General features: G+C 43.0%; 1 protein-coding gene across 1 annotated transcript in view; it reads right to left on the reverse strand.

Moving 5' to 3' along the window:
* Nucleotides 1-675: 675 nt before the first annotated feature.
* Nucleotides 676-23,783, reverse strand: part of LOC106579149 (integrin beta-3) — a 36,291-nt gene continuing 13,183 nt past the window's right edge. Inside the window, exons 5-15 of the mRNA XM_014158750.3 lie at nucleotides 21,494-21,656; nucleotides 21,187-21,348; nucleotides 20,886-20,981; nucleotides 20,640-20,729; nucleotides 17,135-17,269; nucleotides 12,079-12,538; nucleotides 9,230-9,452; nucleotides 8,967-9,067; nucleotides 8,355-8,474; nucleotides 3,411-3,577; nucleotides 676-2,327 (exon numbers count right to left, since the gene is read on the reverse strand). Coding sequence (XP_014014225.1) covers nucleotides 2,256-2,327; nucleotides 3,411-3,577; nucleotides 8,355-8,474; nucleotides 8,967-9,067; nucleotides 9,230-9,452; nucleotides 12,079-12,538; nucleotides 17,135-17,269; nucleotides 20,640-20,729; nucleotides 20,886-20,981; nucleotides 21,187-21,348; nucleotides 21,494-21,656 — 1,789 coding nt within the window. The 3' untranslated portion in view covers nucleotides 676-2,255. The remainder of the gene's footprint in view (nucleotides 2,328-3,410; nucleotides 3,578-8,354; nucleotides 8,475-8,966; nucleotides 9,068-9,229; nucleotides 9,453-12,078; nucleotides 12,539-17,134; nucleotides 17,270-20,639; nucleotides 20,730-20,885; nucleotides 20,982-21,186; nucleotides 21,349-21,493; nucleotides 21,657-23,783) is intronic.

A 23,783-nucleotide genomic window follows, 5' to 3' on the forward strand; every position in this document is an offset into this window, starting at 1 on the left:
TATGAATAATATGCTAAACAAACTGGCCCTTGGCCTCATCGCTTTGGCTCCTGAAACACAAGCCAAAAGAGGAGGAAAGGCTCTTTGACAAGCCCCTCTCACAAGTAAAAAAGATTGAGGGGTTTATTTAACCTAAACTGCTAACCCGCTTTCAGGGGTAAACGAGACAACAGTTTTCACACACTGCAAGAAACCATAGTCAACTAATATAGTCCTAATATATTAATTTAGTTTTACTCTGTAAACACTATTTTGTTGAGTATTCCAATCATGCACTCTCACAGCGCAATATGAAAGTTATTTTTAACTTTAAAACCCATCAGCCAATCATTTTGCATGCAGTGTTCTGCTATATTTAACTTTACAACAATTATATACTTAAGCAATAATGACCGTGGGGGTGTGGTATATGGCCAATATACCACGGATAAGGGCGGTTCTTAAGCATGATGCAACACGGAGTGCCTGGCTACAGCCCTTAGCCATATACCACAAACCCCCGAGGTGCCTTATTGCTATTATAAACTAGTTATAAATGTAATTAGAACAGTAAAAATAAATGTTTTGTCATACCTGTGGTATACCGTCTAATATACCACAGCTTTCAGCCAATCAGCATTCAGGGCTCGAACCACCCAGTTTATAATAAGAAATACATATCACACAAATTCAGTATCCATTTAAACCCATTATTTATTTATTTAAATGTTTCCCTTGCAAAAGTGGATATGAAAAACAATGTAAAAGAATTACAAACATTTTTTACAACGCAGACCCTGTGAATTTAATATGTAATGATGTCATCATAGTACTCTGTGCTTCCTTCCTTTTCTGGTAATGGGGATGTTTTGAGCAAATAAAAACAGTGTCCGGAGTCAGTGAAACCTATCATCAGTGAAATCTTGGCTGGAGGTCCAGTTCAAGTTAAGTCTTACAAATGATTGACAGCTTAACTGACCCATAATCAACAAGGGCAGTTGATTAAAGTAAACAAGTGCAACAATATATACAGTGAGCAAATATCTTAATAACACGTCACATTAATGAATACAAGACACTGACTATGATGCTTCCACCGAAGGAGTAAATGTATTCATGTGATTGAGAGATGATTTGTGGTGTTGTGTCTGAAGAATGGTATACCTGAACATTATATTGACAATAACTGGGAATGTAAGAAGGCAGTGCTGGTTTCACATACAAACAAAGACTCCACACCTCTTTACCAATAGGTAATTTCAGAGTTGGAGTCCTGATCTAGGATCAGGTTCCCATATCCATGTAATCTTATTCATTATGATTTGATCCTAGATCAGCACTCCTACTCTAATACGCTATGGATATGGGGCAATGTGCGGTACATATAATCATAATATACACCAAAACTGACAAAAACATTTAAGCATAATTTTTTGGCATATCTGAGAGATATGTTGCAAGTCAATGTCAACAGCTGAAGGAAACTGTTTATCTGTGAAATGAGAATGCAAGAGAAACCAAAGGCGTTTTTCTGTTATACCAAAGTGACAGATCGCTAAACCACATGTCTCAGAAATGTTGTTTTGGACAATGTGCGTATCATGCCAGACTCTAACAAACAGGAAATTACAACACGCTGATGAGTAAGTCATATCATGCGTATGCTATGAGTATCATTATCAGTCAATCAATCAATGTATTTATAAAGCCCTTTTTACATCAGCCGATGTCACAAAGTGCTATACAGAAACCCAGCCTAACACACCAAACAGCAAGCAATGCAGATGTAGAAGCACGGTGGCTAGGAAAAACTCCCTAGAAAGGCAGGAACCTAGGAAGAAACCAAGAGGGCTCTGAGGGGTTGCCAGTCCTCTTCTCTTTGTCCTTCGCTTCTCCTCTGTCACTAAAGAAAGTAACGTGCCTTACTCGAGTCACGTCTACTGTCGTACATTTATCTCTCAATGTAGCCTACTCTACTTTCATTAATGGACAGCCTAAGTTATATTTATGGATTTTGATAGAACTTGATGGTAGTTAATGTTGAAATGCCTCCGAAAAACATATTTGGTATCGTTTAAATACATATGTACAACAAACCACTACACAAATATTACATCTTCTTCTTGTGACAGTAGAGCCAGCACATGAAATCGTAACATTCCAGAGGAAATTGAAAGAATCCAATGGGATGCAGTTATTTTAATGATCCTTCAAATGATGCAGTAATTTCAGTGATCCTTCAAATGATGCAGTAATTTCAGTGATCCTGGTTGCCATCACTCCTTGTTGCCTCTGTATGTGATGTTTGTGAAGGTTGAGGTGGCTCCTTTGTACAGGGGGTTATGGCCCTGCAATTCAAAACAGAGAGTTTCATAATGAATGTTATGGGGTCAACTACAGTTCAGCTCAAGTCAATTCAGTTGATGACCTGAAATTCCTTTCAGGAATTGATTCATGTGCATTAGATTTGAAGATCCACCCATTCCTGAATTGACTTGAATGTGAGTTGTGAGTTGAACGTGGGCCTCAATTCAGGAGCTCTATGACGAGTTATGAACAGTAGCTTTACTTCAGACACATGGTACACCTACCACTCCTGTGGCTCACATGCTGCCCGGCACTCGAGTTACAACAAATTGAGCACATTTAAGCAAGGAGGATTATGGGAGTTCTGGCATCCCATGCGCAGGATTAGGGACTCCAGATGAGGTCAGGACGGGACGTCTGATGGGAAGAGTGTGTGTGTGAGGCAGCCCCTGCCACTGCCTGTAAAAGCTAATTAGCGTTAGCTAATTTCAGTGCCAACCAAGCCACCCCTGGAGAGTGGAGGCTGCCTTTTTTTTCCTGTATAGGGAGGAACATTGCAGTGAAAAAAAATCATAAAAAGCATAATGAGAGAGTGAGTAGGAGAGAGAGACCCGACCTCTGCTTCCAACCAAACAATAGAAGTTTCAACAACACAAATGAGCAAATATTTATGATCTTTTTGCCTTCCTTAATACATTGCCTTGTATGGTAGGGGAGCAGTAGACACCATGGTATACCTGGTAGTTCATAGCCTTGCACTGTGACACCCTCAAATTCAAAATTAAGTATAGAAAGCTGGTTGATTAACTGAATCCCACATCCAATGAATCTACTTGTGTTCTAAATGGAAGATTGTGCCCAGTTGAATGGTTGTAGCACCCCAGGACCGGCGTTGTTGGCCACCCATGGGCTATGGGTTGGTTTCAGCCTAGCAAGCCAAGAGTGTGTGTGCATGTGCCCTCTTTTTCTTTTTTCTTTTAATTGAACCTTTATTTAACTAAGCAAGTCAGTTAAGTACAAATTCTTATTTACAATGACGGCCTACTCTAGCCAAACCCGGACGAGGTTGGGCCAATTGTGCGCCGCCCTATGGGACTCACGGCCGGTGTGATGCAGCCTCTTACCATATCCCACTTGGCGCGAGCACGCTCCTCCTCGAACTTGGCGAACTCACGGCGGTCATGAATGGTGACCAGCAGCTTCCAGATGAGCAGGCCGACCAGACCCAGAACCAAGATGGTCCCGGCTACGGACAGCAGCACCACCAGGATGTCTGGACCCTTAGGGCAGTCTGGGGGAAGAGGGGCAACCAAGGGATGTTTATTTTATTTATAATTTATTCAGGTGAAATCCAATTGAGATAGGAATCTCTTTTGTGAGAGAGCCCTGTCTACAGTAATAAAATGTCAGCAAACTTCCACATAACACAATACAGCCACACATGAGGGCAAGACATCAAACATCAGTTGCCAGAAGCACAGAAAGACACGCTTTTAACATTTGAGCCCTTAACAAAGCCTATTGTCCCTAAGCACTGTTAGCAAGTAAGTTTTACGCATTGCGAATGTGGTTAGGATTGGGATTTGGTTAGGAGAAGCTGTTCTTAGATCAGGCTGAAAACAATACCAAATGTCTCCAATAACTCTGTTGAAGAGTGCGAGAGCTGATAATAAGATTTTGTTAGTGTATCTGGTCTAAATATGTTTACATTATAAAGGCATTTTTAAGGCATTATAAGGAACAACAGAGGCATTGTAAGGTATTTTATACCATGGCTTTGTTGAATACTCGTTTATGATACTGAACTAACTGCTAAATAGTTTGTTAAATAGTTAACCAAATAGCTACCCGGACTATCTGCATTGACCCTTGCACTAACTTTTTTGACCCATCATATACAGTGCATTTGGAAGTATTCAGACCCCTTGACTTTTTCCACATTTTGTTATGTAACAGCCGTATTATAAAATTCATAAAATATTTTTTTTCCCTCATCAATGTACACACAATACCACATATTGACAAAGCAAAAACAGGTTTAGAAATGTTTGCAATTTTATTTAATTTTTTTTAAAAATAAAAAATACCTTATTTACATAAGTATTCAAACACTTTGCTATGAGACTCGAAATTGAGTTCAGGTGCATCCTGTTTCCATTGATCATCCTTGAGATGTTTCTACAACTTGATTGGAGTCAACCTGTGGTAAATTAAATTGATTGGACATGATTTGGAAAGGCACACACCTGTCTATATAAGGTCCAACAGTTGACAGTGCATGTTAGAGCAAAAAGCAAGCCTTGAGGTCGAAGGAATTGTCAGTAGAACGCCGAGACAGGATTGTGTCGAGGTACAGATATGGGGAAGGGTACCAAAAACATTCCTGCAGCATTTAAGGTCCCCAAGAACACAGTGGCCTCCATCATTCTTAAATGTAAGAAGTTTGGAACCACCAAGACTCTTCCTAGAGCTGGCCACCCGGCCAAACTGAGCCACTGGGGGAGAAGGGCCTTGGTCAGGGAGGTTACCAAGAACCAGATGATCACTCTGACAGAGCTCCAGAGTTCCTTTGGGGAGATGGGAGAACCTTCCAGAAGGACAACCATCTCTACAGCACTCCACCAATCAGGTCTTTATGGTAGAGTGGCCAGAAGGAAGCCATTCTTCAGTAAATGGCACATGAAGCCTGCTTAGAGTTTGCCAAAGGCACCTAAAGGACTCTGACCATGAGAAACAAGATTCTCTGGTCTGATGAAACCAAAATTGAACTCTTTGGCCTGAATTCCAAGCGTCAAGCCTGGAGGAAACCTGCCACCATCCCTATGGTGAAGCATGGTGGTGCCAGCATCCTTCTGTGCGGATGTTTTTCAGCAGCAGGGACTGGGAGACTAGTGAGGATCGAGGGAAACATGAATGGAGTAAAGTACAGAAAGATCCTTGATGAAAACCTGCTCCAGAGCACTCAGCACTTCAGACTAGGGCGAAGGTTCATCTTCCAACAGGACAACAACCCTAAGCACACAGCTAAGACAACGCAGGAGTGGCTTCGTGACAAGTCTCTGAATGTCCTTGAGTGGCCCAGCCAGAGCCCGGACTTGAACCCGATCGAACATCTCTGGAGAGACCTGAAAATAGCTGCGACGCTCCACATCCAACCTGACAGAGCTTGAGAGGATCTGCAGAGAAGAATGGGAGAAACTCCCCAAATACAAGTGTGCCAAGTTTATAGCGTCATACCCAAGAAGACCCGTGACAAGTCTCTGAATGTCCTTGAGTGGCCCAGCCAGAGCCCGGACTTGAACCCGATCGAACATCTCTGGAGAGACCTGAAAATAGCTGCGACACTCCCCATCCAACATGACAGAGCTTGAGAGGATCTGCAGAGAAGAATGGGAGAAACTCCCCAAATACAAGTGTGCCAAGTTTATAGCGTCATACCCAAGAAGACCCGAGGCAGTATTCGCTGCCTAAGGTTCTTCAACAAAGTAAATATGTCTGTAAATGTGATATTTCCGTTTTTGTGCAAACATTTCTAAAAAACAGTTTTTGCTTTATCATTATTGGGTATTGTGTGTAGCTTGATGAAAAAAACGATTTAATCAATTTTAGAATAAGGCTGTAACGTAAGAAAATGTGGAAAAAGTCAAGGGGTCTGAATTCTTTCAAAAATGCACTGTATATCCTCCAAACACCAGCTTCTCAGGCATTATGACTTAAATAATGGAAGGTCTAATTCAATGGCTATGAAGTTCATTCTTACATGTTCTTTGTTTGAGCTGCTTTTGAAAGCCAAAGTTGAATCGAAAACATTATGGGCATTGTAGAATCATATTTTCATAACAGTAAGCTAGGATTTATGGTTTGGTTAGCTAAACTAGCAAGTCCGTTTGTTTGGTTACCAAGGCAACTACTGTAGCGATCTAGTAAACTTGCTAGTTAGCTACTTCAGTGGATGTTGAACACATTTCTACCGGCAGCTGAACACATTTCTAGCAGCAAATGTGTTAAATTATACACGGGGATAATCAACTCGTGGCTCTATGCGTTCTCTGGAAAATAATGCAACTCCGTGGAAGTTTAGTGCCACCACGTTAGCGCGTCGTGGAACACACCTTCCACGTCGTGCATTATTTTCCATAGAACGCATAGCCCCTCCTTGATTATCCCTTACATAGCGAAACGGCTAATGATGGATATGAGGAAGGGATGAGCTATACCAGATGAGTTATACCTACTCCCCCTCATTCTAGTCTCTCGTTTGGGTCCATCCGTGTGTGTGTCTGTGCGTTTGTTTGTTTGTGTGTGCGTGCGTTTGTTGCGCAACATTCCAGGCAGGGGTGTACTTTTACAGCTACATCAAAGCAACTTCTTTGCTCCCACCTTTCCGATTTCCCTCCCCTCTATGCGTCATTCTTCTCATTCTATACCTCCCTCGCTCTAACTCAATTTCCTGTAGCTCTACCTCTCCTACTCACTTCGCTTATCTCACTGCTCTATCCATCATCCCATCTTCATGGCTGAATAAGATGAGCCTGGACATTGTTAGGATATGATTATAGGATATGATTTTAAATATTGGACATACAGTTACACTGGTTAAAAGTTCTCTTTTTTTGTGTGCTGCTTCACGACTTAAAGACGTAAGTCTTACCCCATTCTAGCATTTCAAGTGTCTTTGTATGACTTTGAATGGGTGTTATGATCCCCGACTCCTCATCAGAATACTCTACATTTTGATTCCACAAGTTGGTTTTATTTAGCCTGGTTTCAGATCTGTCTGTGCTGTCTAGCCAACTCCTAAACTATTGACATAGGCGTTGCTACACAGCACAAGCAGATCTGGGACCAGGCTCGGTTTCATTAGTGTCTGTTTATAAAACGCATGAGTCTGTACAGATTGTGTATGGGATGATGTTTCAGATTGTTAACCCGCCTTGTTTATGGCAATATATACCGTATGAGTATACAATCTTAGAAAAAAAGGGTTCCAAAAGGATTCTTCAGCTGTCCCCATAGGAGAACCCTTTATGGTTACAGGTCGAACTCTTTTGGCTTCCATGTAGAACCCTCTGGGGAAAGGGTTCTACATGGAACCCAATAGGGTTCTATCTGGAACCAAAAGGGTTCTACTGGTAACCAAAAAGGGTTCTTCAAAGGTTTCTCCTATTGGGACAGCTATAGAACCCTTTTAGGTTCTAGATAGCACCTTTTTGAGTGTACACATAGAAAGTGAAGGATATAGTAATTTTGTGCTAACCAAAGGTTTATTTATTCTACCTCTGCTTATGTGAGTTGGACTTCAGGAATTCCAGTTCTGGCAGGCCCTACACATCAGCTAAACCTAATACAGCCCAAAATACTTTTGATGACTATTCGAGGCAGGTTCAACATGGCTGTTTCTGTTTAGTGTTTTCCATTTTTCTCTCTCTCTCTCTCTCTCTCTCTCTCTCTCTCTCTCTCTCTCTCTCTCCTACCACTACCCCCCCTCGCTCTCTTTGGCTCCCCCCCCCCCCCCCTCCCTCCCTCTCCCCCCCCCACTCCCCCCCCCACCCCACCCCACTTCTCTCTCCCTCCATCCCTCCTTCCTCCCCAGAGGATTGTGAAGCGTCAGCGAGTTCCTCGGGAGCCGGGTGCTTGTTTACGAGCGTCTTTTTACAATGTAGGGTCCACACGTGGGTCCACTAAAAGCAGGCCCAGGGACAGGCTTTCTCTGCGGGCTCTGGCTGTTAACAGCTTTTTGCAACCGACGACTCTTTCAACATGGCCGCTTAACAAGCAGATGGATGGATGGGGATGGATGGCGATGGATGGGGGTAGGTGGGATCAAAAGGGAGCGCTGATTGAACACGAGGCTCCAAAAGAGAGTGGGCCTGGATGTGTTGGTTTGTGGTTGTAGTGTCTTGTGGTCACTTTTACATTTGGTAAATAAAATAATAACAGCCATAAGTTTTTTTTGTTCAAACACACTTCTGCTAAAATCGGAAGTTTAGCATTTTGGAAAATACCATTTAGCATTTTGTGGACACAAAAGATGTCCTCAAATATGTGTGTGTGTGTATGATTCTTACCAGGCTCTTTGACCACAAATAGGATGGACTTGCCACTGGCGTCCTCATAATACTGGAAGCGCTCCACACAGTCATCCTCATCCTTATAGGTGCAGTTCACAGCATTTTTATCATGGAACTCTGGGAGGCAGAGAGAAGGAGTAGGGAATCATCTTTCTCTTATCTTTCCCCAAATAGTCCTATCATTTGATACAATGTCAGCCATCTTGACTGTAAATAGTGTCATGCTAATGACAATCTCAAGACAGCATCATGATGTTCATTTGGGTATTAATGTTGGATATTAAACAGAGGTGGTTTGAAGCGTGTTTTTCAGTCAATGATTTGGTGTCTTATTTGCCTAAATGGACAACCATTTGGCTTTGTTGGTGAACTGTGTGGACTAGCCGGTCATTTGTACTCCAAACCTTGACCTGGCACAGTCAGAGGAGGATGGGCCCCACCTATGAGTCTGGTTCCACTCATGGTTTCTTCCTTCTCGGGAGTTTTGCCTTACTACTGTGCTGCTGCTTGCTTTGGGGGTCAAGGTTGGGTTACTGTATAGTGCTTTGTGAATGTAGCTGTAAAAAGAGCTATTTAAGTCAAATTGGATTTGAAATGGATTTGTCTTACCAAGGTCGTCCACTAGCTGAATCTCGTCTCTGCAGATGCGGGTGCAGGTGTTGTCATCAAACAGCTTCCCTCGCTTGAAATGCTTACATTCCACACACTCTCTGTACCAGTCCAGACACGCATGCGCACACGCACCACACACACACACACACACACACACACATCAGCATCTATTACTCACGTTCTTCTCAACATGAGGCAATTGCATGAGAGTGTGAGTGTGTGTCTGTCTGTCTATGAGTGTGTGTGGATACCACACTCACTTCTTCATTGTGCAGGCATCGGGGCAGGTGGGGCACTTGTCGCAGGTGGCCCCGTAGGCTCCCGGCTGGGTGCACTCGCAGGCCCCACACACACACTGGCCCCGGCCACTACACAGCAGGCCAAGGCTGGACATACAGGTGTCAGTACGGCGGGAGCAGTTACAGTTCTCCCCCTGCCAGTCCGAGTCACACTGGCAGAACCCACAGTCACAGGTGCCGTGGCCTGGGGAGGAGAGAGCGAGAGGGAAGGAAGGAAGTAAGGAAGAGGGGAGGAGGATAGAGAGGATGCAGAATTATGGGTAATGGGGTGAGGGAAGAATAGAGGAAAGAGGAGAAGAAGAAGAGGGTATAGCAAAGACAGGAAGGTGAGAGAGGAGAGGGAGACGAGGAGAGTGGAGAAAGGTGAGTAGGGTTGAGGGAGAAGGAAGGGTGGAAAGTTGAGAGGGGGCGGAGAAAGTCAAAACATGGGTAATCATTCAGGTGACTATAGTTTCAAATGTGTTCTTCCTATAATATATTTACAGAAGTTCATAATATTTCTGTGCACTTTTTGATGAATCCCAGTGAATGTGACATTAGAGATTGGTACGAATGAACACTATTTCTGAATCATGTTGAATACTCATTTCATCAACAATCTATTTGCATTTCCAATCTCTTGATAACATATTTGATCAATCATTGGTTACATAAGGAGATTTGCCATACATTCCACACACATTGTCTATTTTCCAAATGGCACCCTATTCCCTATATAGTGCACTACTTTTCATCAGAGCCCTATGGGTCCCGGTCAAAAGTGGACACTGGTCAAAAGTAGTGCACTCAATAGGGAATAGGGTACCATTTTGGACGAAGTGCATTGAACCCTATAAAGCACACTTGGGTGTTATCAAAAATCGCTAATCCACCCTAAATCCGTCTGAAAAAAAAAGAAGGGATTGGAATGGTGAGGAATTCCAGGAATTTTAAGCCAAATACTGGGAAGTAGCAAGTCCTGTTTCTGTAATAGTTGGAGCGCTGGAAGTGGAACTAATTCCATTGTTGTTTCTCTAGAACATAAAATATGGTGTGTCAGCAGTGTCTGGGTGCTTTTTTAGCCTGTGTGTGTGTGTGTGTGTGTGTGTGTGTGTGTGTGTGCGTGCGTGTGCCCGTGCATGTATATGTGTGTGTTTTTTTGGACCCAGTGCCAGTAAGACAGTTACAGTGCAGAACATACATCTGCTGTTGTTGGTTTATCACCACCAACCAGACTCCAGATAAACAATAGGACAGGAAAACAATGGGAGCAAGTGAGTGAACCGCCTGGATAACAAAATGACTTGTCAAAAACAAACATTAAGGAAACCACAAGCCTTCCAACCACCACTCTCCTGTCATTATGCCATTCTCTAACTGCTTCTCTCTAAAACTGTGTTATGTGGGCATTGTTTCCCTCTCTGAACGATACATAACACACATACACACACACAGAAATCAACTGCATTTCCAGCTCGTTACCTCAGGCCCCTTTTACCAGACCAGGTTTATTTTTAGCTCTATGACAGCATCAGCCACTGACAAAGCAGAGAGGTATTTTCTCAATCATCATTGCACTTTGGGGAATATAGCAAATAAGGTTGTGAGAATTGGATTGGAGAGGGTAAATGTACAACTAAACAGGCAGGGTACATGTCTTGCAGTGATGATGTTGGTTATGAGGGGATACAGGAATATGGGATACAAGCTAGTGACTTAGTGCTTGTGAGTGGATTTCAGTGAATGTAACGCTTTGAATTAAGAGTTATCAGAGCACTAAGTGAATAGATTTACAGTACCCAACATCCAGCATTACAGAAGGCCTTAATCCACTATTTGACAGGGGCACAGATAATGTAGGCTTTACATGTGTTCCCTGTGTTCAGCAGCCTTGTTGCCTTACCTCACAAGGCACCCACTCTGGCATCGCTTAGAGTTAATGACCTCTAGCATTAGAGCTAAACTCTAAGGATGGTCATACACTAGAAATTTGCTTTCGTTGAACCACCCAAACTTAAGCTCAAATTCACACCACACTAACTACTTACTGTAAGAACTACTATTAACACCTAACTTAAAGCTTACTTAAACTTGTGGTGCAGTTATAATGTGTGCATAAGCATGTAAGACCCCCTGATTAGCCTTATTAGCTAAAGCTCAACCCACACTAACTACTTACACACAAACAATAAACCTTTAACTACTTGTTCTTTCTACGTGACATATGCAAAGTCGGAGCTTGGCAGGCACTTGTTCTATCATTACCTCAGTTGCTCAGCTCAAACACAAACACACCAGTCGAACGCATGTCTTAGCCCACACAGCCGCAGCTCACAGCACAGAGCCACATGTTTGCTGTGAATGGAGCTAGCCCTTAGCCCTGGGCAGAACAGAGGTAGACAGAGAGAGAGAGAGAGAGAGTGAGAGAGAGTCTGGCTGGCTGTTATTGTTGGTAATTCCTCCCATATGAGGTCTTCAGTAAGGTGAGGATTGAGGATGGCTAGTACTGGCCTGGAAAAAGCTCACAGATTTTCCCCCAGAAACTCTGACAGAAACAACTGAATTTGTTTTGAGAATGTCTAAGTTAATCTTGGGAAAAAAAAGTGTTATAGAAGTTGTCTAAAGATAATTATTAAAGGTCAGATTGTGATGAAAGATTGTAGGCCACAAACACTGAAATACCAATACATTTATAGAACTTGCCAGAAATAAATTCTCAGCTAACTGAAATGTAAACACGTGGCCAGACCAGACCAGCAACAAGTCTGGGCTGTAGTTATAGGCACTAAGCACTTTGAAACCCGTCCCTCCCTCCTTCCCTCTTCTCTCACCTGAACACAGCTCGCCCTTGTAGCGCAGGCAGTTGAAGTCATCGCACTCGCACAACTTGCCCCACACCTTGCCAAAGTCGCTGCTGTGGCACACGCATTGCCCACAGACGCAGTCGCCTCTCCCAGTGCACACCGCTGCCCCAGGACCCCCTGCACCCCCAATGCCCACGGTGGAGGGGACACTACACCGGTCCTGTTCCGTGGTGCTGTAGTCACCCTCGGCACACTCGCACCGCGGCCCCAGTCTCCCCGGGTGACACAGGCAGATGCCACACTCGTAGGTGCCGTTGCCATTGTTACAGACAGGGCTGAGTGGCTCGGCGCGGGCCTGGCACTTGCACTCACACTCGAAGGTGATAGTGACGGTCAGAGAGTCCTTGAAGCCCACAGGCTTGATGACAAACGTCTTGCGCTTGTCCTTGGGACAGCCGCGCGCCCGCGCCTCCACGCTGAAGGAGACCTGGGTGGAGGAGTAGAAGGGTGGAGGTGTGGAGGTAGAAGAGGTTAGTGCAGTGAGTAGATGGGTAGCACACAGGAGGAATGTGTAATGTGAATATGTGGTTCTAGAGAAGGGGATGTTGGTCAGTAAAGTGTGTGTCTTGGGCAGAGTTTTGGTAGGTTACTTTCTAAATGTAATCCGTTACAGTTACTAGTTACCTGTCCAAAATTGTAATCAGTAACATAACTTTTGGATTACCCGAACACAGTAATGTAATCTGATTACATTCAGTTACTTTTAGATTACTTTCCCCTTAAGAGGCATTAGAAGAAGTCAAAAATGTATGTTACCAATTGAACCACATCTATTGCAGGATAAATCAATTTTTAAGTTTACATAGCTGGCCATATATGGATGCTAAATTTTAATTATGGGTTGGTTATGTAAGCTTCTTCTAACCCATCGCTTTCTACTACATACGATTCAATTATATCTTTACATTAAAATCTAAAGTCTATAAGAATTCCAGTCATTCCAATAAAATGTTATACCTCTTGATCTTTAAGAATAGGACTGGAAATATGGAAGTATAGATTAGCCAAATTGTTTTACCTGAGCATGACCCGAAAACTAAGGACTTATTAGCCAGCCCTACTCTGTTGTTTATGATTGTGTTGTCATGGAGGACTGATTGGGCTCATTGATTCGAGTTGAAAAATAAATGCTGTGCTCATGGAATGGTATGCTTTGAGCACTATTGAAAGTGCTATTTACATGTGGAAAATGAATGCCATATGCTGCATTTGCAATAGGCCTATTGTTTACCTTTTTGTTGGTGACACTTTGATATCTTGATAATATGCAGCTGTTTAAAGGGCGAATCCACAGATGAAACGATAACAAAACGGACACCCCGCCTCTGTTTTGGTAAATGCTGAGGGATGGAGCAGGAGAAATGTAACCACTCTAAGATTAATAGATAGAGCTATGGATGCAAGGACTGACCATCTATGATATTAAAAGGATTGTTTTAACCATGTTATGAGGCAGTGTTTGTTTACATTTACAATGTTTACAAACATTGGAGAAAAACAAGCTTAAATGTTGGGTTCTTATGGAGTGTGACAGTTGAACTAAAATCATGAGGCATTTATAAGTTATATTCTTCAAGAATCAATGGATATATATATATATATATATACAGTTGAAGTCAGAAGTTTACATACACTTAAGTTGGAGTCATTAAAACTCTTTTTTCAACCACTCCAGAAATTTCTTGTAACAAACTATAGTTTTGGCAAGTCGGTTAGGACATCTACTTTGTGCATGACACAAGTACATTTTTCCAACAATTGTTTACAGACAGATTATTTCACTTATAATTCACTGTATCACAATTCCAGTGGGTCAGAAGTTTACATATACTAAGTTGACTGTGCCTTTAAACAGCTTGTAAAATTCCAGAAAATGATGTCATGGCTTTAGAAGCTTCTGATAGGCTAATTGACCTCATTTGAGTCAATTGGAGGTGTACCTGTGGATGTATTTCAAGACCTACCTTCAAACTCAGTGCCTCTTTGCTTGACATCATGGGAAAATCAAAAGATATCAGCCAAGACCTCAGAAAAAAATTTGTAAACCTCCACAAGTCTGGTTCATCCTTAGGAGCAATTTCCAAATGTCTGAAGGTACCACGTTCATCTGTACAAACAATAGTACGCAAGTATAAACACCATGGGACCATGCAGCCATCATACCGCTCAGGAAGTGTTCTGTCTCCTAGAGATTAACGTACTTTGATGCTTAAAGTGCAAATCAATCCCAGAACAACAGTAAAGGACCTTGTGAAGATGCTGGAGGAAACATTTACAAAAGTATCTATATCCAAAGTAAAACGAGTCCTAGATCGACATAACTTGAAAGGCCGCTCTGCAAGGAAGAAGCCACTGCTCCAAAACCGCCATAAAAAAAGCCAGACTATGTTTTGCAACTGCACATGGGGACAAAGATCGTATTTTTTGGAGAAATGTCCTCTGGTCTGATGAAACAAAAATAGAACTGTTTGGGCGTAATGATCATCGTTATGTTTGGAGGAAAAAGGGGGATGCTTGCAAGCTGAAGAACACCATCCCAATCGTGAAGCACGGGGGTGGCAGCATCATGTTGTGTGGGTGCTTTGCTGCAGAAGGGACTGGTGCACTTCACAAAATAGATGGCATCATGAGGAGGAAAATTATGTGGATATATTGAAGCAACATCTCAAGACATTAGTCAGGAAGTTAAAGCTTGGTCGCAAATGGGTCTTCCAAATGGACAATGACCCCAAGCATACTTCCAAAGTTGTGGCAAAATAGCTTATGGACAACAAAGTCATGGTATTGGAGTGGCCATCACAAAACCCTGACTTCAATCCTATAGAAAACTTGTGGGCAGAACTGAAAAGGTGTGTTTGAGCAAGGAGGCCTACAAACCTGACTCAGTTACACCAGCTCTGTCAGGAGGAATGAGCCAACATTCACCCAACTAATTGTGGAAAGCCTGTGGAAGGCTACCCAAAACGTTTGACCAAGTTAAACAAAGGCAATGCTACTAAATACTAATTGAGTGTATGTAAACTTCTGACCCACTGGGAATGTGATGAAAGAAATAAAAGCTGAAATAAATAATTCTCTCTACTATTATTCTGACATTTCACATTCTTAAAATAAAGTGGTGATCCTAACTGACCTAAGACAGGGAATTTTTACTAGGATTAAATGTCAGGAATTGTGAAAATGTATTTGGCTAAGGTGTATGTAAACTTCTGACTTCAACTGTATGTACAAAAATGGATGTCTCAACTACAGATTGCCCCTTTAAGTGTGTGAGTTTGAGCATGTGTCCATTAGGCCTATGGATGTAATTTTTTCATCAGCATGAATTAGATTGAGCAATAAAAGCCACAATTTTATTCCATAGGCTGGGTTCCACACTGTGCATCTGTTGCAAGAGTGCATTTTTCACTGGCTGTCCACTGGTTTCAAAAACAATGGTTGATAGGCAGCTTAAACTTCTTGAAATGAACCACTATTGGGTTCAAATACACATTTAGATTTGTGAACAGCCACCCACAACAACCACAATCCGTAAGGGGTGAATAGCTAAATGAGAGAGCAGCAGTGTGATTCACATCAATGCACTATGTAGATATCAATAATAAGTGATATCCGTATCTCCGTAGACTACACCACTCCTGTCATCCTTACCTCCAAGCGTTTATTCAAGTTGGAAAATCTTTGGAAGCTGTCAGCAGTCGTACCACTGGAAGACATAGCTTGGACTGTAGCCTACAAAAGCCTATTCCTGCTCTTTTCCCGCGATCAATCAAACCCAGTTGGTGTGTCATCACAGTAGTCTCTGACTTGTGGTCAGACTCGCTCAGGTGGAACAAACTTAAACTTGCACCTTTTTTCAATGCTGATTTAAATGTCATTGAGAAAACAGAGAAGTGTCAAACCTCCTTTCTGAATTTAAAAGTAATCCTCGAAGTAATCATCTAGTTTTTCAAAAGTATCTGTAATCTGATTGCAATATTTTTGCTGGTAACGTAACGGATTACAGTTACCGTTTTTTTGGTAATCCCTTACATGTTACGGATTACATGTAATCCGTTACTCCCCAACCCTGGTCTTGGGTGTGGGACTGAGGGTGTCTATGAGTATGTGAGCAGTGTGTACACACACATTTCTCTTTTCAGATGTTTTCTGTGTGCATATGACCCGACCCCCTCCACATGCGAGTGTGCGTGTGTGACTGTTCCAAGCTAGACAGTTGGATATGGATCATGAGGCTGGCATGAGTGAGTCAGAGCACTGGGGAAGTGTACAGGAAACGGGCTGGTACCAGGCCCAGACACACGCACAGGCACACAGACACACACACCAGTTAGTAACACACCCATCAAAAGAAAAGGCAAAAGAGAGCAACGTGCCCCCTCCCTCATAATAGGAAAAAACGAATAAAACAATTATAGAGAATAAAAGTGGGAAGGAAGCAAGCTCCCTGGAGGAGCACATGCAGATCCGAAGTGACCTCTCAAGAAAATGAAATAAGAAGAAGAAGGACGGAGTGATACAAGAGAGTATAGAGGTCCTTGACCCTGTTTGAATACTTAAAAAATGCACCCTTCCTTTGTCCCTTCCTTGAAGTAATCATTGATCTGACATAACTAAATAGGTGAAAGTGTTTTAATAGAACCCTTCCTAATCTATCAATGTGGGTTAGTTCAGTGAATACTTCAAGGAAGGGAGGAAGTAAAGGTGTATTTTTAAGTATTCAAACAGGGTAGCCTTGGGCAGAACAAAGAGGCAGAGCGAGAGAGAGAGAGAGAGAGAGAGAGAGAGAGAGAGATAGAGACACAGAGACACAGACTGGCTGTTATTGCTGGTAATTTCTCCCATATGAGGTCGTCAGTAAAGTGGGAATTGAGGATGGCTTAAAAAAAAAACATAATTTGGTAAGGGCCCCGGTGAGTACCGTGTCTCCTATTTGAAGTCTAGAGCAGGTTAGGGATGACCTCTCAGGAAAAGGAGAAAAAAATAAGGAAAGATGAAGTGATCGGAGAAAAGGCCCTCTTACCGTGTCTCCTATTTTGAGTCCAGAGCAGGATTTGATGCCAGGGATGACCTCTCCATTGAGACAGGTGGCGTTGAAGGATAGAGACAGCTCCTCAGGAACCCCCTGTGTCTCCATGTCAATCACTGAGCGGATTTTCTGTCCGCAGAAAAACACACAGATGAAACAAGCCATAAAACACACACATGAAAGATAAAACACTAATATATCTTCATTGGATAAGAATTCAACCCCCTGAGTCAATACATGTTAGAATCACCTTTGCAGCTATTACAGCTGTGAGTCTTTCTGGGTAAGTCTCTAAGAGCTTTCCACACCTGGATTGTGCAACATTTGCCTATTATTCTTTTCAAAATTCTTCAAGCTCTGTCAAATTGGTTGTTGATCATGCTAGACAACCATTGTCATGTCTTGCCATAGATTTTCAAGCAGATTTAAGTCAACACTGTAACTTGGCCAGCCGGGAACATTCACTGTCTTCTTGGTAAGCGACTCCAGTGTAGATTTGACCTTGTGTTTTAGGTTATTGTCCTGCTGAAAGGTGAATTCATCTCCCAGTGTCTGATGGAAAGCAGCCTGAACCAGGTTTTCTTCTAGGATGTTGCCTCTGCTTAGGTCCATTCCATTTAATGTTTCTCCTGAAAAACTCTCCAGTCCTTAACGATTACAAGCATACCAACACGTCTCTTGCGCCACTAGGGTCGCTAAAACTCCAGACCACTTTTATTATACCCATAGAAATGCGTACAAGGCCCTCTCTCGTCCTCCCTTCGGTAAATCCGACCATGACTCTATTCTTCTGCATACTGTTTACAAGCAAAAGATCAAACAGGAAGTACCACTGATTCGCTCAATACAGAAGTGGTCGGACAAAGCAGACCCGAGTCTACCATTTTTATTTTGCTAGTACAGACTGGGATATGTTTCAGGATTCATCTGATAATTTGTTCTTAACTGACTTGCCTAGTTAAATAAAGGTTAAATAAAAAACATATTCAAAAAATAGCATTGAGGAGTTTACCACAACAGTCACGGGTTTCATCAATAACTGACTATAAGAACGTGTTCCAACCAAAAACCATGGACTATAGGCAACATCCACGTTGGGCTAAAGGCTAGAGCTATCCACTTACACTAAACAGGACACTGACATGGACGCATACAAGAAATCCAACTACGATCTCCGACAAGACATCAAACATGAAAAAGGGACAATATAGGAGGAAGGTGGAAACCTATTACACCGGCTACGATGCTCACCGTATGTGGCAGGGCTTGTAGATGATAACGGATTATGAATGGAAACCCAGCCATGAGCTGCCCAGCGATGCAGAACTCCCAAACCTGCCATCCAGGACCTCTATATCAGGCGGTGTCAGAGGAAGGCCCGGCAAAAGTCTCAAGCCACCCAAGCCATAGACTGTTCACTCTGCTACTGTCCAGTAAACAGTACCGGAGCGTCAGTGCTCAGAACAACAGGCTCTAAGACAGCGTCTATCCCCAAGCCATAAGACCGCTAAATAGCCAGACTGCTAAATAGTCAATAGTCAATCAATGGTACCCAAACTCTCTGCACTGACTATATCTTGCACTGACCCTACACACACTGTCATGCCCTGACCATAGAGAGCCCTTGGTTCTCTATGGTGTTGTAGGTCAGGGCGTGACTAGGTTTTATTTCTATGTTGGTGCTCTTAGTATGGTGCTCTTAGTATGGTTCCCAATTAGATGTTTGTTGTCTCTAATTGGGGATCATACTTAAGGGTTCCCTGTTCCCACCTGCTTTGTGGGATATTGTTTTGTGTTAGTGTGTTGAGCACTACGATTTCACGTTTGTTGTATGTTTGTTGTTTTCTTAGTTTCATTTTAATAAAAGATGTGGCACTTAACTCACGCTGCGCCTTGGTCCGCTCATTTCGACGAGCGTGACACACACTCACTAGGCATTATATACATACCATATATACGTAGACACTCACTCACTCACTCACTCACTCACTCACTCACTCACTCACTCACTCACTCACTCACTCACTCACTCACTCACTCACTCACTCACTCACACACTACACTATCACTCCCACACAAATCCCTCACACATTCAAACACTACATACACACACACACACATAATTTGCTGCTGCTACTCTGTTCTTTATTTTATTTGACTATTATCTATCCAGATGCGTAGCCACTTTACCCTGCCTTTATGTACATATCTACCTCAGGTACCTCTGCACATTGATCTGGTACTGGTATATAGCTGGTACTATATATAGCTCCATTCCTGTGTATTGTATTTTATTCCTCTTGTGTTGGTTACAATATTAAAATGTTGTTATTATTTTTTAAACTCTGCATCATTGGGAAAGGTTCGTAAGCAAGCATTTCACTGTAAAGTCTATACCAGTTGTATTCAGCGCATGTGATAAATAACATTTGATTTGATTTTGATTTGATAGCATGATGCAGCCAACACTATGCTTGAAAATATGGAGAGTGGTACTCAGTAATGTGTTGTATTAGATTTACCTCAAAACATAAAATGTTGTATTCAGGACAAAAAGTGAATTGCTTTGCCACATTTTTTTTGCAGTATAACTTTAGTGCCTTTCTGCAAACAGAATGCATGTTTTGGAATATTTGTTTTCTGTACAGGCTTCCATCTTTTCACTCTGTCAATTAGGTTAGTATTATTAACTACAAGGTTGCTGATCCATTCTCAGTTTTCTCCTATCACAGCCATTAAACTCTAGAACTGTGTTAAAGTCACCATTGGCCTCATGGTGAAATCCCTGAGCGGTTTCCTTAATCTCCAGCAACTGAGTTAGGAAGGACGCCTGTATCTGTGATTTGGTGTATTGATACATCATCCAAAGTGTAATTAATAACTTCACCATGCTCAAAGGGATATTCAATGCCTGCTTTTTTTTTACCATCTACCAATAGGTGCCCTTCTTTGCGAGGCATTGGAAAACCTCCCTGGTCTTTGTGGTTGAATCTGTGTTTAAAATTCACTGCTTGACTGAGGGACCTTACAGATAATTGTATGTGTGGGGTACAGAGATGAGGTAGTCAAATCATGTTAAACACTATTATTGCGCACAGAGTGAGTCCATGCAACTTGTGACTCGTTAAGCACATTTTCATTGAACTTATTTAGGCTGGCCATAACAAAGGAGTTGAATCCTTATTGACTCAAGACATTTCAGCTTTTCATTTTTTATTAATTTGTAAAAATGTCTCAAAACATAATTCCATTGCACATTATGGGGTATTGTGTGTAGACCAGTGACTAAAAGAAATCCAAATTCAGGCTGTAACACAACAAAATGTGGAAAAATTCAAGGGGTGTGAATACTTTCTGAAGGCACTATAGATACAAACACATAAACACACACGGACTCATGCACGCACCTACCCACACGCAGACACAGACACACACACAGACACAAACAGACACGCACACACACACAGACAGACACACACACACACACAGGTCCACTCACCGCATAGGCATTTAATATGAGCTGGATGACATTGCCTGAGTCGTTGGACAGGGTGCCCACAGTGGTCCCAGGAATCAGCTCACTGTAGTTCTGTCAAACAAAGAAATCATTCAATACATTTTAATTCCATTGTAAGTCAAAACATGTGAACGTGAAAATTGGTGCAAACTTTCCAAGGTCACAGTAAATCAAATGTAATTGGTTGATTGGTTGGTTGGTTGGATGGCTCAATTAATTGTTACTGACCTGGTAGAGGGGCACCACAGGACTGGTGACGGCAAAGATGAGGTTGATGTTGTTCTCTGACATCTTCTCTGTGATCAGAGCCAGTGACGGGTAGTCCTGGAAGAGGAAGAGCAGGGTGAGGAGTTTCAAACACATGAGCACACACATGCACACATACACACACACACACACACACACACCACACACACACACACACACACACACACACACACACACACACACACACATACACATACACATACACACACACACACAAGAACACATACACACAAACGACACATGGTCCGCCCACCCGACTGACCATGATAGTAGACATGCTGTACATGTTCTCTGAGTTGAGGTGGCACTTCCCGTCATTGGGCTGCACGATACCCGCCAGGCGTCCATCAAGCGCCACGTGGGTCTTGGCATCGGTGGTGAAGATCAGGAGGTGAGAGGCACCCTGACGCCAACCGATCTTCTCCTGAGGTTGACCAACAGAGGATAGGTGAGTGAACAAAAATGGTAGAAAGATAAAGAGTAAGACACTGTGTGTGTGTGTGTGTGTGTGTGTGTGTGTGTGTGTGTGTGTGTGTGTGTGTGTGTGTGTGACGTTACACTGGCCTCACATTACACACGGCAGCCTGTATAATGGCGTCGAAGCCTCCCTCGGGGGCATCTCTGTTCCTGGACACGATTTGTTTCTTCACCTCCTCAGTGAAGCGGCTCACCTCCTCAGTCAGAGACAGCACATGCTTGTAGCCAAACTGGGGCAGGCAGGTGGTGTTGATCCTGCCAATCAATGAATTCATGAAATAATCCATCAGTGAATCAATTAATGAATCAATCCATCCATCCATTCACCCCACTGTTCTATTTATACAAAGAGGGAAAAATGGTTTACATTTACATCAGTGGAGGCTCCTCAGAGGACGAAAGGGAGGACCATCCTCAGTGAATGTCATAAAAAAATTAAAGTGAAACATAAAAAAGTTATCCTTTTTTAGATAAAACTATATTAAATATATTCATGTCACTAAATAATTGATTAAAACACACTGTTTTTCAATGAAGGTCTACAGTAGCCTCAACAGAACTCTGTAGGGTAGCACCATGGTGTAGACGGAGGACAGCTAGCTTCCGTCCTCCTCTGGGTACAAAACCTAGGAGGTTCATGGTTCTCACCCCCTTCCATACACTTACACAGTAATTATGACAACTTCCGGAGGACGTCCTCCAACCTATCAAAGCTTTTGCAGCATGAACTGATATGTTGTCCACCCAATCAAAGAATCAGAGAATGAACCTAGTACTGAAAGCATAAGCTACAGCTAGCTAGCTGTAACGATGTGCAGTGAGAGTAGGAAGCAAGTTTAGGGAGTGAGTGTTTTAATAAATAAACACAACATAATACAAAATAAGAAACACGAACAACGCACAGACATGACACAGGAACAGAAGCAATAACGCCTGGGGAAGGAACCAAAGGGAGTGACATATATAGGGAAGGTAATCAGGGATGTGAGGGAGTCCAGGTGAGTCTGATGAAGTGCAGGTGCGCATAATGATGGTGACAGGTGTGCGCCATAACAAGCAGCATAGTGACATATAGGCCTGAGAGGGAGCACATGTGACAGTACCCCTCCACTGACTCGCGGCTCCAGCCGCAGGACGCCGACCAAAATGGCGATCCCGGGGATCAGGAGCGGACCGGTCACCTCTTCTGAGGTGCGGAAAACCTGTCAGTCCGGCTGAGACGCGGGAGCATGGCGACCTAGAGCGCCGGAGAGAGAGCATACGTGACGGTACCCCCTCCCCGGCGCGTTCGGCTCCAGCTGCAGGACGCCAACCAAATGGACGATCCCGGAGATCAGGAGCTGACCAGTCACCCCTGCTGATGCACAGGAACATGTCGCCGGTCTTGAGTGCGGGAACCTGACAGACCGGCTGAGGCAGGAGAGCCTGGCGATCCGGCTGAGGCATGAGAGCCTGACGAGCCGGTGGAAGCAGGGCAGCCTGGCAATCCGGTGAAGGTATGAAAGCCTGACGAGCCAGCTCGAGGCAGGGGAGTCTGGCGATCCGGCTGAGGCATGAGAGCCTGACGAGCCGGCGGAAGCAGGGGAGCCTGGCGATCTGTCTGAGGCATGAGAGCTTGTAGCAGCTCCCAGACCCGACGTCATTCCCACCGAAAAAACTCCCTGATGCTTCCCTTAGGCGAGGCGTTATTCTGTAATGATGTGCGCTGAGAGTCGGGAAGCAAGTTCAGGGAGTGAGTGTTTTAATAAATAAACACAACATAATACAAAATAAGAAAGACAAACAATGCACAGACATGACACAGGAACAGAAACAATTTAAAAAAATGTATTTCACCTTTATTTAACCAGGTAGGCCAGTTGAGAACAATTTCTCATTTACAACCTCATTTGCGACCTGGCCAAGATAAAGCAAAGCAGTGTGACAAAAACAAATGTACAGTCAATAACACAACAGAAAATCTGTATACAGTGTGTGCAAATGAAGTAAGGAGGTAAGGCAATAAATAGGCCATAGTGGCAAAGTAATTACAATTTAGCAATTAACACTGGAGTGATAGATGTGCAGATGAGGATGTGCAAGTAGAAATACTGGTTTGCAAAAGAGCAGAGAAAAACAAAAAACAAATAGGGGGATGAGGTAGGTAGTTGGTTGGATGGGCTATTTACAGATGGGCTGTGTACAGCTGCAGCGATTGGTAAGCTGCTCGGACAGCCGATGCTTGAAGTTAGTGAGGGAGATAAGTCTCCAACTTCAGTGATTTTTGCAATTCGTTCCAATCATTGGCAGCAGAGAACTGGAACGAAAGGCGGCCAAAGGAAGTGTTGGCTTTGGGGATGACCAGTGAAATATAACTTCTGGAGCGTGTACTACTGGTGGGTG

The sequence above is a fragment of the Salmo salar genome, chromosome 19 (assembly GCF_965601325.2).
Source record: "Salmo salar chromosome 19, fSalSal1, whole genome shotgun sequence".
NCBI classification, from domain to species: domain Eukaryota; kingdom Metazoa; phylum Chordata; class Actinopteri; order Salmoniformes; family Salmonidae; genus Salmo; species Salmo salar.